Source organism: Anneissia japonica, unplaced genomic scaffold, assembly GCF_011630105.1.
Source record: "Anneissia japonica isolate Jap-2015-1 unplaced genomic scaffold, ASM1163010v1 scaffold1302_len1884557_cov193, whole genome shotgun sequence".
NCBI classification, from domain to species: Eukaryota; Metazoa; Echinodermata; class Crinoidea; order Comatulida; family Comatulidae; genus Anneissia; species Anneissia japonica.
Window position 1 is genome coordinate 508,039 of NW_022736804.1, and position 13,208 is coordinate 521,246.

General features: G+C 35.2%; 1 protein-coding gene across 1 annotated transcript; it reads left to right on the forward strand.

Moving 5' to 3' along the window:
- Positions 1 to 3,759: 3,759 nt before the first annotated feature.
- Positions 3,760 to 12,657, forward strand: LOC117116901 (eukaryotic translation initiation factor 2 subunit 3-like). The gene is made up of 12 exons (XM_033261029.1): positions 3,760 to 3,853; positions 4,346 to 4,409; positions 5,797 to 5,924; positions 6,707 to 6,828; positions 6,993 to 7,087; positions 7,724 to 7,882; positions 8,210 to 8,344; positions 9,201 to 9,295; positions 9,461 to 9,605; positions 10,727 to 10,896; positions 11,162 to 11,334; positions 11,612 to 12,657. The coding sequence occupies exons 1-12, from the start codon at positions 3,797 to 3,799 to the stop codon at positions 11,673 to 11,675; spliced, it is 1,407 nt and encodes a 468-aa protein (XP_033116920.1). The 5' UTR covers positions 3,760 to 3,796; the 3' UTR covers positions 11,676 to 12,657.
- Positions 12,658 to 13,208: the final 551 nt, after the last annotated feature.

Consider the following 13,208-nt stretch of genomic DNA (forward strand, 5'->3'; position numbering starts at 1 on the left):
AGAGAAAAATAAAGACAAGAATAAAAAGGAAGATATCATAATGACCAGACTCACAACACCCTGCAACCCCTTCTCCACTTCAAAAACTGTCATAACTCCTTTGATCTATGCTGCCTGATGGCGTAACCCTGGGGGACAAGGAGAAAATATCTATCTTTGAAAAATCTTCCCCACTCCTTTATAAACGCCCTTTCATCCCCTGAAAGTGCCTAAAAACCTCAAATTTCGCGCGCATTTCTTGTTAACATGGCCCAATTTCCTCTAAAAAATGCACATTTTAGGGAGTTTTGATCAATTCCAACGAAATTAGAATTAAAAACACCAGGGGACAAGGGAAAAAAATCTATCTTTGGAAAATCTTTCCCCACCCCTTGACAAATGCATCCTCTGAAAGTGCCTAAAATTCTCAAATTCTTTGCGCGCATTTCTTGTTACGGTAGGCCAATTTCCTCTATAAATTGCACATTTTAGGGAGTTTTCATCAATTCCGACGAAATTAGCATTAAAAACACAAAAATACTTTGCGCGCTTGGCGCGCATTTTTTAGGGCTTTTTAAGTTTTATCCTTTTAAGTTATTTAAACACATAATAGTCCCAAACTCAAGAAACACAAATTTAAGATAGATTATTTTAACCTAAAAGAAGGGCCTCAATGTGTATAGATGGTGAAACATTATGTTTGTAATAAATAAAACCATGATGAAAATGCTTATATTTAGTTACAAACACACGTATTATTATTATTATTGTTGTTAATATTATTATGTTGTAATGATGTTGTTTGTACTGTTCTTTAATTTTATTAAATACCCACTCTGACCCAAGACCCCTGTTACGCGGCTGGTGTTAGTGCAATGTGTGACATTGTGCGGACAGGGGATGTGCCCCCCTCTGAAGCTGGAAACCTTGTTTTTGCAAAATAAATTGATGCAATTTGCTATTATAGGCCTAATCAATAAATTCCTCATCAACCGATATAACCTTAAACATTCTTGGAATTGACATAACATTACTGATATCGTACACACCATTCAGTGTGAAATTTGGCTCTCTTTGCTAATTTTCATCTTTGTAAACGCATAAGACAGTGCAAATTATTTCTGTGACAGTCTTTTGAAGTGTGTAAAGCTCCATTTTATCCCATACATAGTCAAAATATTGGGGGATGATACAATGGACCATCCCCCCTTGTCAACTATTGGGGGATATATCCATCATCCCCCCCCCCCGGAATCTACGCCTATGTACACTAGGTTAAGCCAGGTTAAGCATACCCGTACGAAAACTATTAAAGCAAAAAGAATACTGGCTTGTCACTGGCGCTGGAAGATGTTAGAAAGAAGTTGAGCTATTTGAAGAGGAAGGATTTAACACCATGGTATGGTGTCTAAAATCATACGATAGCCAGATGTTCTCCGAGAGCTGCAGACATTTTATTTGCATCACGCAAATCTCCTTTTCAGTTGAAGAAAGTAAACTTGGCGACGGCTTATTTTTGTTTTATAAATGACACCGCAGATTGCTTCGCTTCTGAGACTCAGTACGCATTAATAGAATTCATTCTAAGATTTGTAGGTTTTTGGTTAAACGTTTTGTTATTCGATTTCTTCAAAAATAGGTTTTTATTACATGACATGTTTTTTCTATGTAAATGTGTGAACTCGTGTTTTACTTGTGATGTTTAGTAAAGTTGATGCTTATAAACGTAGTTTTTAATTTTAGGCTTTCATTGCAATATGATTCTCTTATTCCGCAAACAATACCGATATTTTTGTAACAGTTTTTTTTTAACATTTCGGACTATAATTTTAAGCATATTTCTACTATTAAAAAAAATCTTTTTAGTTGTATAGTAGTAGTTGTATTGATTGTTAGGTGTTTTATATATTTCTAATTTAATATCATTATAATGATGCATTGTGATAAAAGTAGTTAAGTAATTTTTCAGCCAGTGGTGGAGATAGTTCGCTGTTGAGCTGAATGAATTATAATTAAATTTAAAGAATATAATTATAAGCATATTTATACTATTAAAAAAATCTTTTCAGTTGTATAGTAGTAGTTGTATTGATTGTTGGGTGTTTTATATATTTCTAATTTAATATCATTATAATGATGCATTGTGTTAAAAGTAGTTAAGTAATTTTCCAGCCTGTAGTGGCGATAGTTCGCTGTTAAGCTGAATGAATTAATTTTTTTAAATGAAATTATTGTATCTTTCTATTATTGCGGATGAGACTGTGCTTAGTGTACTTCCTTCTCATGGTTAGAAGAAAGGTTAGGTTAGGTTAGGTTAATAATAATAATAATAACAACAACAACAATAATAGTAACAATAACACAACAATAACATAACAACAACAATAACAATAATAATAACAACAACAATAATAATAACAATAATAATAATAATAATAATAATAATAATAATAATAATAATAATTTACTAAGAAGATTTAGTAAATAATAAAGTTTTGAGATTATTCTTAAATAGAACTAAATTTGCGGACTGTTTAACAGAAATGGATAGAAATTAGCTCTTAGCCGATGAAATAAGCTGACAATTGCAAATAATACATTATGGATGGACATCAAGTGCAAACCATACATCCACATGATAAAAGGGAATCATAAGAAAAATACTGCAGACACTGTATACAACAGAAAAAGACAAACATATGCCATAATACACAATTTTGTAGCTCTTGGCCGACAAATTATTACTTAAGATGCTGGTCTATAGGATTAGAGAACATGATATTTTATTGCAATTTTATAACATTATTTATACAACGAAACAAGATGCTCTTATAACAATGTTTGAAAGTGTGTAATATAAACTTTATATTACTCATAATTTCATTCCATAGGCCTAATATTTCACAATGGTTAGTGTAAAAATAGTAACGTACGGTATATGAGAGTGATATTATGAGAGTGTATGTGAGAGTGATACATGGCTAAATACGATGATTTGACATTTATAAATAAATTTGGTTTCTGGCAATTTTTTTGCCATAAAGGTTGTTATTCACAAATTGTTAAAAAATATTAGGCCTACCAATAAACACAAGTAAGTGGTATGATCGAAACACTGAGTTAACACAATCGAAAAAAGTTTCTGAAGTCGTATAGAACGATAGTTATAATATTTGGAATGAGTCCATATGCTATTATGATTCAAGTGAGTGAGAAATAAAGTGTTATACAATGAAATACAACACCATTTCGAAATTATTCTTAGCAGAAGAAAATACTATTAACTAGACCGCATACAGTGTTATGATTACACAAACAGGACACGGATGCCTAGGGCCCTACTGAAAAAAAACAACAAAAAAAAAAAAAAAAAAAAAAAAAAAAAAAAAAAAAAACAACAGAATGTGTTTAATGCATTATTTAGTTTTATACTAATCAGCAGACTCATGAAATAACCAAAAAGCTGATTAAATATGTATTAACTTTACTTTTTGTTCACAATAGCTTCCTTGATAACTGCCTTGAAAATTCCTGTGTATTTTTATAGGGAATTCTGCACTTTACATTACGTAATCTCAGACTGTCCCAGTGAGAAGAAATTTACCCAAGGGTCTGGTCAGAGGCCCTAAGTTCCCCCAGCTAATTTAAATGGGACTTACTTGTGAGATGGTCAGCATTGTTCTTGTCTTTGTACTATTATAATGCCGGAAGAAATAAATTAAAATACTGTAAATAAAATTATAATTCGCTGTTCAATGTTGGTATTGTTGTCGCTGAGGGCGCTTTCATATTTCATCATCGGCTAAATTGACTGAAAATGGCTGCCGAAAGCACGTTGAATAAGCATCTGGCCAAACAAGATTTAGAAAATCTCGTAAGTGTATTCAATAAGAACCTCTAACAAACAATATAAAATAATGATATCCTACATTAGAGTATTATTTACTTAATCGTGAGGGTGAGAGGTTGATTTTTGCCAAGTAAAAATGCGTTTGGCGTTGTCGGCTTTTTTAGGCTAGGCCTAGCGTTAAAAAGAAATTGTATGGTAACAAGATAAGACCCAGGTTTTTCTAGCCGATCCTAGCTAGGCAAGCTGTTAAAGCGTAAGTAGTTGGCAGTATCAGGCCTAGCTTTGACACATGCCCTGTTCTAAGCTAAATAGACAGATACTACACTGGCTAACTTGATGAGTGATCAAGACCTACAATGATAAATGAATTTGTTATATTTATATAGTTTTTAACTCTACCTACTAGGCCAGCTAGGCTAGACTACACCACCACACAGTAAGTACCTCCATGCTCCATGTGTGACGTTTGTATCTGCACCATATGTCAGTTATATTGCCATAATTATTCACTTGTAGGATGAAGCGTCTTTGAATCCATTGTCTCCAGAGGTCATTAGTCGCCAAGCAACAATAAACATAGGTAAGAAAGTGGTTCACTAAATAATAATCATATAATGATCAACAAAATTTCATTTATCCTCAGTGTGATGCAAAAAGTGTGATGGTAAATGATTTGTACTTACTTTAATTAATATTTTTATTAATATTATTATTTAATAATATTGTCAACATCATTATTAACAAGCATTTTACTAACACGATGGCGTGTATTTCAATACTTGGAGTATGTATTATACTTTCTCATTTTACTAACTGTCTTCATGAAATGATCAGAGAGAATGCTGTACACTATGTTATGCACTTGTCAATTGTAGTCCCGGCCCCCCTCCCCCGGACCCGGGCCATAGCGGGGATGTACACATAGTTATGTCCTCGTAGTGCCGGCACGTACCTAAAATTTACCCATAGATGTAACAGGCCTCGTAAGGGTCCGGATTTTTACACGTAGAGTAGCCAAGGTTTCGGGTGTGTAGGCCTAGCCTAGCACTGTCAAACCGGATCTGGTCCTACCAGCCTACACTGGCTTGGCATTCAGTCACTGTCTGAACACTGTCTGTTTTGGTAATTAAAAAATAGGTCTACCATAATGGTTTCATTTTTTATAGATCACGGTATAAATTACATAATTAAAATTGAACCTCCAACCTCACAACACAACGCTGAGGACCGAGGTGGCAGCACGTGTGAGTAGTGTGTTGCACCAAAAATATGCCAGTACGTGAGCCAAGGCAAGGAAACCTGTTCTACTACTGTAATAATTTATTCATTTTCTTATTTAGGCCTAATTTCTGTTTTGATATTGAATAATTAAATTCCATCAATCAGTTATTATACAAATTATTTTCTTTTTCTATGATCAATCAGTCTCCTTTTTGTTCGCACTTTTCCAAACTTCCATGCTGCATAGTGATACGCATGCGTAGTGCTTCCATCAAGCAAGCTCATCTACTTGGCCTAGCTCCTGCCTAGCTCTCGCGTGCTTCTCCGATTTAGACGTAGACTACATTTTTATACCTCCTTGCTTCAGGTAGGTCTTATCCAATCATTTATTAGCGGGGTATTTTACCGGGACTACGGCGGTAAGTGGTGTGGGCTTAGCCAGGGGATACGTTAAAACGATGCCCCGCACTGCTGGTAGCTGGCGGGGACTTTTACATGTACAGTATGTAACAGTTTTGAAAATTACATCCCCGGCTAAGTCCCTGCTAGGCCCGGGTCTGGGGGGGAGGGACCAGGACTACAATTGACAAGTGCATTACAGATATTGAATCAGAATTAGTATGTAATATCAGTCAATAGAATAATTATTCAGGGCACCTTCAACAACACTCTATTGTATAGATATATTCATCAGTCAGTATTTTAGATCATGTTAACCAGACCTCTTTGTGATACTTATTTTTCAGGTACTATTGGGCATGTGGCTCATGGAAAGTCTACCCTAGTTAAAGCCATCTCAGGTGTACAGACTGTCCGCTTCAAGAATGAACTTGTTAGAAACATCACAATTAAGCTAGGCTATGCGAATGCTAAGGTAGGTACTCTGGGATTTAGTTATGGTGGGTGGAGGTGTGTGAGGCCACCCAGCCTTGACATTTTCCACCCAGTCTAAAGCTAATTTCATGGCCCTCCACCCACCCTTATTAACCCACTTTTCCATCCTTAAAATCCACTCTTATTATTCAGAGTTGATTAATGTTATCACCTACCCACCACCCTTAAAATGTTTATCACCCACCCTTAGTCTTCTACAGCTACATCCCTGGGCACTATGTTGGTCTAAGGTTTCTATTCTGTAGGTTATACCCCATTTTTGCTAAATTTGAAATGAAAATTTCCGAGAACCTTGCTACCACCAATAAAGACATCGAGAGGCCTAGGCATTTCGCTCTACTTAGTTACCGGTGTTTATCTGTGCTGTGACCTTCTTGTTGTAGGCCTAGCCTAAACAAAATGCCAAAGCAAAAAAAAAATGGAAAATAAAAGCATCAGTGTTTTTAGTTGTAAAAGTACTCAAAAGAAGACGTATGTCTGAAGAAAAATTTGCGAACAAGGTGCTCTGGCTGGATGTCCCCAGTGAAAAGTTGCAAAACGTTGGTGGCGCTGTTTGAAAATAGACCTGATTAAATGTTGTATAAACACAAAAATTAATATGTTCATAGTCATACATTACTCATCAAACTTCCTCTCTGACAAGTTGAATTTTAAATGAATTTTGGAGTTGTTATTTTTGTTTTATGACAACTCATGTATTAGTTTATTTATATCTAGATGCAGTTATTGATCTTTATATTTTACATCTGTTTTTGTTTACAGATTTTCAAATGTGATAACCCAGCATGTCCTAGGCCTGGTTGTTACTGTTCAAAAGGAAGCAATAAAGAAGATGTTTTCCCCTGTGAGAGGCAAGGTTGTACAGGCAATTTCAGGCTACAAAGGTAAACAATGAATACATAATCTGGTTGTCTTTTGAGTAAGCTATACATTTTTCCTTGTTGTATAACCTTTTTTCCTCTTGGTAAACAATCAACACATAATTTGATTGTCTTTTGAGCAAGCTATTAATTGTTTCATATTGTATAACCTTTTTTCCTTCTGATAGACATGTATCATTTGTTGATTGTCCCGGTCACGACATTCTTATGGCAACCATGTTGAATGGAGCGGCAGTCATGGATGCAGCTTTACTATTAATTGGTGAGTTCAATAACAAGCTGACTGCATGCTTGTGTTCTTGAGAAAAACACTTCATCTCCACTCAGGGGTACAAGTGGGGTACCTTGTTTGAATGAATAGCATTAACATTGTGAAACACTCCCCCAGGCCTCTGACTATACTAGGTGTTCATTTTAAGAACCTGCAAAGTATTGTGAAGTGCATAAAGGCCTTGGCATGATGTTCAGACTGATGTTGTTTTTGTTGCCTCCGTTGCAGCCTTGTGTCCTCTTCATTCTAGTCATTCCCAGCTTCAATTTTCCAATTTGAAATGAGGACAAAAAATAATAGAATTAATAATATATGTAATTTAAAACATTTATGCAGACACAGATTAAAAGAAGAATTGTTAGTTTCCTGATTTATAGAAAATTCTTAATGGATTATCCAATTTAATTGAATATGTAAGGGATTAAAGACAGTATTATTTATTTAGGCCTATATATATCAATTTTTTTTAATTCTGATTAAGTTAATAGCACATTTTGAATATTGAAATTTAATGTTTAAGTTTAATATTACCCCAATATACTGTATATCGTATATCTTTAACTTATTATATTTATTATCTTTAATTATATTATATTCGAATTAAATACTCTGTTTTGCATCTTTTAGCTGGAAATGAACCATGTCCTCAACCTCAGACCTCAGAGCATCTCGCAGCCATTGAGATCATGAAGCTTAAGCATGTGCTTATCTTACAAAACAAAATTGATTTAGTCAAGGAAAGTCAGGCCACAGAGCAGTATGATCAAATCTTAAAGTTTGTGCAAGGTTAGTAGACCAATCTGTACTGACACACCTCTTCTTAGGCCATGGATGATTTGAACCAAGGAGTACCTTGAACCTTGGTCAGGGTCCTGGAAGAATATTCCCTTTGGGGTTAGTGAGGAATGATTTTATGGTTTATGATGGCCAAAAATTGTACTTTTAAACCACAATATTAGGGGCTCGGGATCAAAATAACGTAGTGTGGATTGCCAAATTAATATTTTTTGTACGACAATCTGGTCATGGTGAGGGGCCACGCTTGTTTCGACATTGGTCCATTGCTATAAGCTGTGAACCCTCTATTACTAGTGCCTGTTGATATCATTTCAGGTACAGTTGCAGAGGGTGCTCCAGTGATTCCAATTTCAGCGCAGCTTAAATACAACATTGAAGTCATCTGCGAATACATCACAAAGAAAATACCTGTTCCAACACGAGATTTTTTGTCAAAGCCCAGGCTCATTGGTAAGTAATCATTTTTTTTTTCCCACTAGGGTATTTTTTTTCATTGATTAATTTCTAACCTTTTATGTATTCATTATTTTTTTTGTGTACCATAAATGCTTGAATAAGCACAACTCTCGAATAAGTGCCGCACCAAAGATTTTTTTAAGCACTGCTCTCGAATATATGCGCCGCGGCGCTTAATCAATAAATGCTTGAATAAGCACAACCCGCTGCGCTTAATCGAGAGTATATATTATTACCCAGTGTGTGTAATGGAGCACTGAGACACAGGGTCTTAAATACAATGTATACAGCGTTCAAATGAATAAATAACACAATGAAGACACAAGCATTTCTTTATAAACGTTTATTTACGATGACGGACCTATGACAGACCATCAGACTACGGGACCTGAAACGTGAAATATGTGGCATGGCAATGGCCATGGAAAGCACCACACTAATATTTTTTATAAGCGCCGTTCTTGAATAACCGCCCAACTGAAGCCTCCAAAAATAATCGCCGCGGCACTTATTCGAGCATTTATGGTACATAGATTAGGTGGATAAAATACACATGTGCTTTTGTACAAGAGTGATTTTAGATAAATAGTATAATTAGAGCTATTGTGATGATGTAGATATAAAACATTGTCTCTATTCCCAAATGAATAATTTCATTGCATTCAGTTGACAATAAATGCATTTAAAAACATTGTAATACTGTACAGTATTTTAGTTCATGAATATAATGGAACTGTCCGCATTACAAAATACACTAAAACCATCTTGTTCATCTCATTACAAGTCTGATTTTTTTTTTTTTTTAGCATATAAAGTTGACTTACAAAACAAAATGTTGTTATTTTCATAGTTATCCGATCGTTTGATGTAAACAAACCCGGATGCGAGGTTGAAGATCTGCAAGGGGGTGTTGCTGGAGGCAGTATATTGCAGGGTGTTCTAAAGGTATAAATATTAATCACTATTATTATTATTATTGTTTTTGTTGTTGTTGCATTTGCTGTTATTTTCATTTTCATTGTTGTGATCATTATCATCATCATTATTATTATGGTGGGATTTGTTGCTTTGTATTGTGTTTGACTCTTAATTCTTTTATTTTAATATTAGGTTGGACAAGAAATTGAGGTTAGGCCCGGAATCGTGTCAAAAGATTTAGAAGGCAAATTGCAATGCAAGCCTATCTTTTCTAGGATAATATCACTATTTGCCGAGAAGAATGATCTACAATATGCTGTACCAGGGGGTTTAATTGGTAAGTATTCTTGTAGCATATAATCACAATGAAAAAGGTATAATTGAGGGTAAATAGTTGTAGAAATACTTTGACCACATTCCTTGATTACAGAATATCACATTCTTGATCCCTCATTGACGACCTTCTTTGATCACAAAATGATACCGCATCCTGAATGACAGACTGATCACCCATCACAAGGAATCACCTTTCTTTCATCCCAGATAAATTACCCATCCTTTATCAAAGCTTGACAACATTTTTATTATGGATCACTCACCCATCCTTGATCACAGTGATAACCTATCACAATGATCACCCATTGACCACCTTCCTCAGATCGCACACTAATCATCACAAAGAATCACCTTTCTTTCTTCCCAGATAAATTACCCCTCCTTTATCAAAGCTTGACAACATTTTTATCATGGATCGCTCACCCACCCTTGATCACAATGATAACCCATCACAATGATCACCCATTGACCACCTTCCTTGATCATGTAACAGTGCATCCTAGATCACAGACTGATCATCTATCCTTGATGACCCACCACAAAGAGTCACCCTTTATTCGATCACAGACAGATCACCCATCATTTATCAAAGCTTGACAACATTTTTATCATGGATTGCTCACCCATCCTTGATCACAATGATAACCCGTCCACAGTGATCACCCATTGACCACCTTCCTTGATCACGTAACGGTGCATCCTAGATCACAGACTGATCATCTATCCTTGATCACCCACCACAAAGAGTCACCCTTCTTCGATCACAGACAGATCACCCATCATTTATCAAAGCTTGACAATATTTTTATCATGGATCGCTCACCCATCCATCCATTGACCACCTTTCTTAATCACATAATTATGCATCCTTAATCAGACTGATCATCCATGCTTGATCACCAATCATTGCCCATCACAAACAATCACCTTTCTTTCATCACTGATAGATCACCCATCTTTCATCACAGATCAGTCACCCACTTTGATCGCTCATTTATCCTTCATTATAGATCAATTAGCTATCATTGATCACAGATTGTATTCTAATGTGACTAATAACATGTTTAGAGGGTCACCTGTAATGTAAATTAGTAGTTTATTACAGCATATTATTTTTAACAGGTGTTGGTACAAAGATTGATCCTACACTCTGCAGAGCAGATCGTCTTGTCGGTCAAGTTCTTGGAGCAGTGGACGCTTTACCGGATATATACACCGAATTGGAAATCTCTTACTTCTTGCTGAGAAGGCTACTTGGCGTACGGGTAGAGGGCGATAAGAAAGGTGCCAAAGTAAGTGATCACTTATATGGTTTACTTGCCTGTCTATAATGTTGTTAATAAACAGAATGAGACAGTAGTGTCCTCGCCTGCTATTATTGTTAAAAATTAAGCATTCGCAAACGTGATTAGGTTATCAACAATATTGCAGCAAAGTAATTAATGGTAGATTATGAACATATAAAATCAAATGTTATTTTAAAGGTATTTTAAATTACGTAATGTCAATGAATCATTAGCTAGATGTAATGTGAATTCTTGTCGTTGATTTCTTCAGGTCCAAAAGCTTTCCAAAAACGAAGTACTTATGGTGAACATTGGCTCCCTATCAACAGGAGGAAGGGTATTGGCTGTCAGGGCTGATTTGGCTAAAATTGTATTAACAAACCCAGTGTGTACAGAAATTGGTGAGAAGATCGCCCTCAGCCGAAGGGTGGAAAAACATTGGAGGTAAGAATTCAGATTTTTTGCAAACTGGCAGGGTCACATTTGCTATTTCAATTGATATTATTTGTTCTCATTGACTTCTGCTGATTGATAGAATATTTTTTCATTGGTTTAGTGTGATGTTGGGAGAGAGGTTCTGTAGTCATCATCTAAATATTAGGAACATAGATCCAATTAATAAAAGTAACCTCTTATTGCACCCCTGCCTTAACCGCTTGGCCATCCAACTTGCCATATCTTGTATCCGTTAAAGGAGGTTGATTATATTTTGTTCTTGCAGATTGATCGGATGGGGACAGATCCGCAGGGGTGTTACTATTAACCCCACAATCGTTGACAACTGAATTAATAATTAATAAATATTAATTTGCATATTAAAACACATGAGTCATGTTATTATACAATCCTATATGTCACATGACTGGGGAGCTTGTATTTTTCTAGAATGTTGGCTCCTGTATCAGCTGTGAATGATGTGAACACACAATTTATGAAATTACTCATCAGGACAAAAGAATTTTCTATGAAAGGAAGCTTATGGTTCTTTACATACCACCTGTGGTCCTATGTGTGTCAAGGAATACATGCTTTTATATATGTGTATTCATTCAAATTTCCTTAACGCATAAATATAATGATTTTTCACTATGACTTTTATCTTGGATAAAGATGATAATTCCAGCTGACTGTATCTTGTTATGTATTTTAGTAGCATTCAGTTTATCATTTCATTATAAGATTATAATAATTATGTTGTGAGTACTGAAAGATTTTGAACTTCCTGCTGATGATGTAATTGCTCCCCAAGGCACTTGTCTCAGAGGTTACTTGCTATCTGCACTGCAAAAGATGTGCACTGCCCTCTATTATATGACACATGGTACATCGCCCTCTTGAGTCTAGCATACCAAGTGTATAGTAGTTACTCATCCTCATGGGAGCTTTGGTACCTCATCTTTTAGAAGCAAGACAACTTTTTTGTTTGTTAATGATGATGATTAAATTAAAGCTATACAGTTGAACTTGCCTAAGTCGAATCTAAAATGGCATTGGAAAATTGTTTAACTTAGATCAGATTGTTAATTAGTGAAAAACGCAACAATTTGGCATGTAAGTAAGATCCCCTTAGAAATTATTTGAGTTAGGCAAAGTCGACTTAAGCAAATTTAACTGTACTTCGGTTGGGTAGGCTTTGGATAAGTAGCTACAACATGTACTATTAGTCTTAATACCTACAACATGTACTATTAGTCTTAATACAGTTTGAATATTGCTGAACTTAGCAAGTGTTGTTACAATAAAACTGTCATCTTAACATCAAGCATAGATTACTTGTTTCTTTTTTTTTACATCAGTGTCTGTCTGTCTAGACCCCTCCAATTCAAACTATGGTTCGTGACCCAAAATGGTGGTCAATGTCAGTGCCGTAGCCAGGATTTTCAAACAGTGTGGGACAATATCAGGATGGATCCATTTTATGCGTAAATTCAAATAATGTGGACACATTTTCTTAAAAGTTTAACCATTTTACGCAAAAATATAAAAAATCTGGACCATTACCTTAACAGTTGACCCATTTTACGCAATTGAGAAATCTTGAGCTATTTTGTGCATAAAACAGCATAATTTAGACCAATTCTAAAAATGTGAGCCCATTCTTTGTGGATGGACCCAATAGAAAAATTTGTGTAAGACTGTCCCAAGTGTCCTAATAGCTGGCTATGGCATTGGTCAATGTATTTTGTATGATTGCATACTATTTATTGCATAACTTAATGATAGGAAGAAAAGTGCTATGTAAATAAATATATGGTAATAAAACGTGATAGTCTTGAATTTTACAAAAATAATGTAAGCGCATTAAACTGATTGCCTGA

Bases quoted from the DNA above. Each gene is read 5' to 3' on its own strand.
- LOC117116901 (XM_033261029.1), top strand. From the start codon at position 3,797: ATGGCTGCCGAAAGCACGTTGAATAAGCATCTGGCCAAACAAGATTTA. The intron at 4,410-5,796 runs GTAAGAAAGTGG...CTTATTTTTCAG, and splicing joins CCAAGCAACAATAAACATAG to GTACTATTGGGCATGTGGCT. The intron at 11,335-11,611 runs GTAAGAATTCAG...TTGTTCTTGCAG, and splicing joins AGGGTGGAAAAACATTGGAG to ATTGATCGGATGGGGACAGA.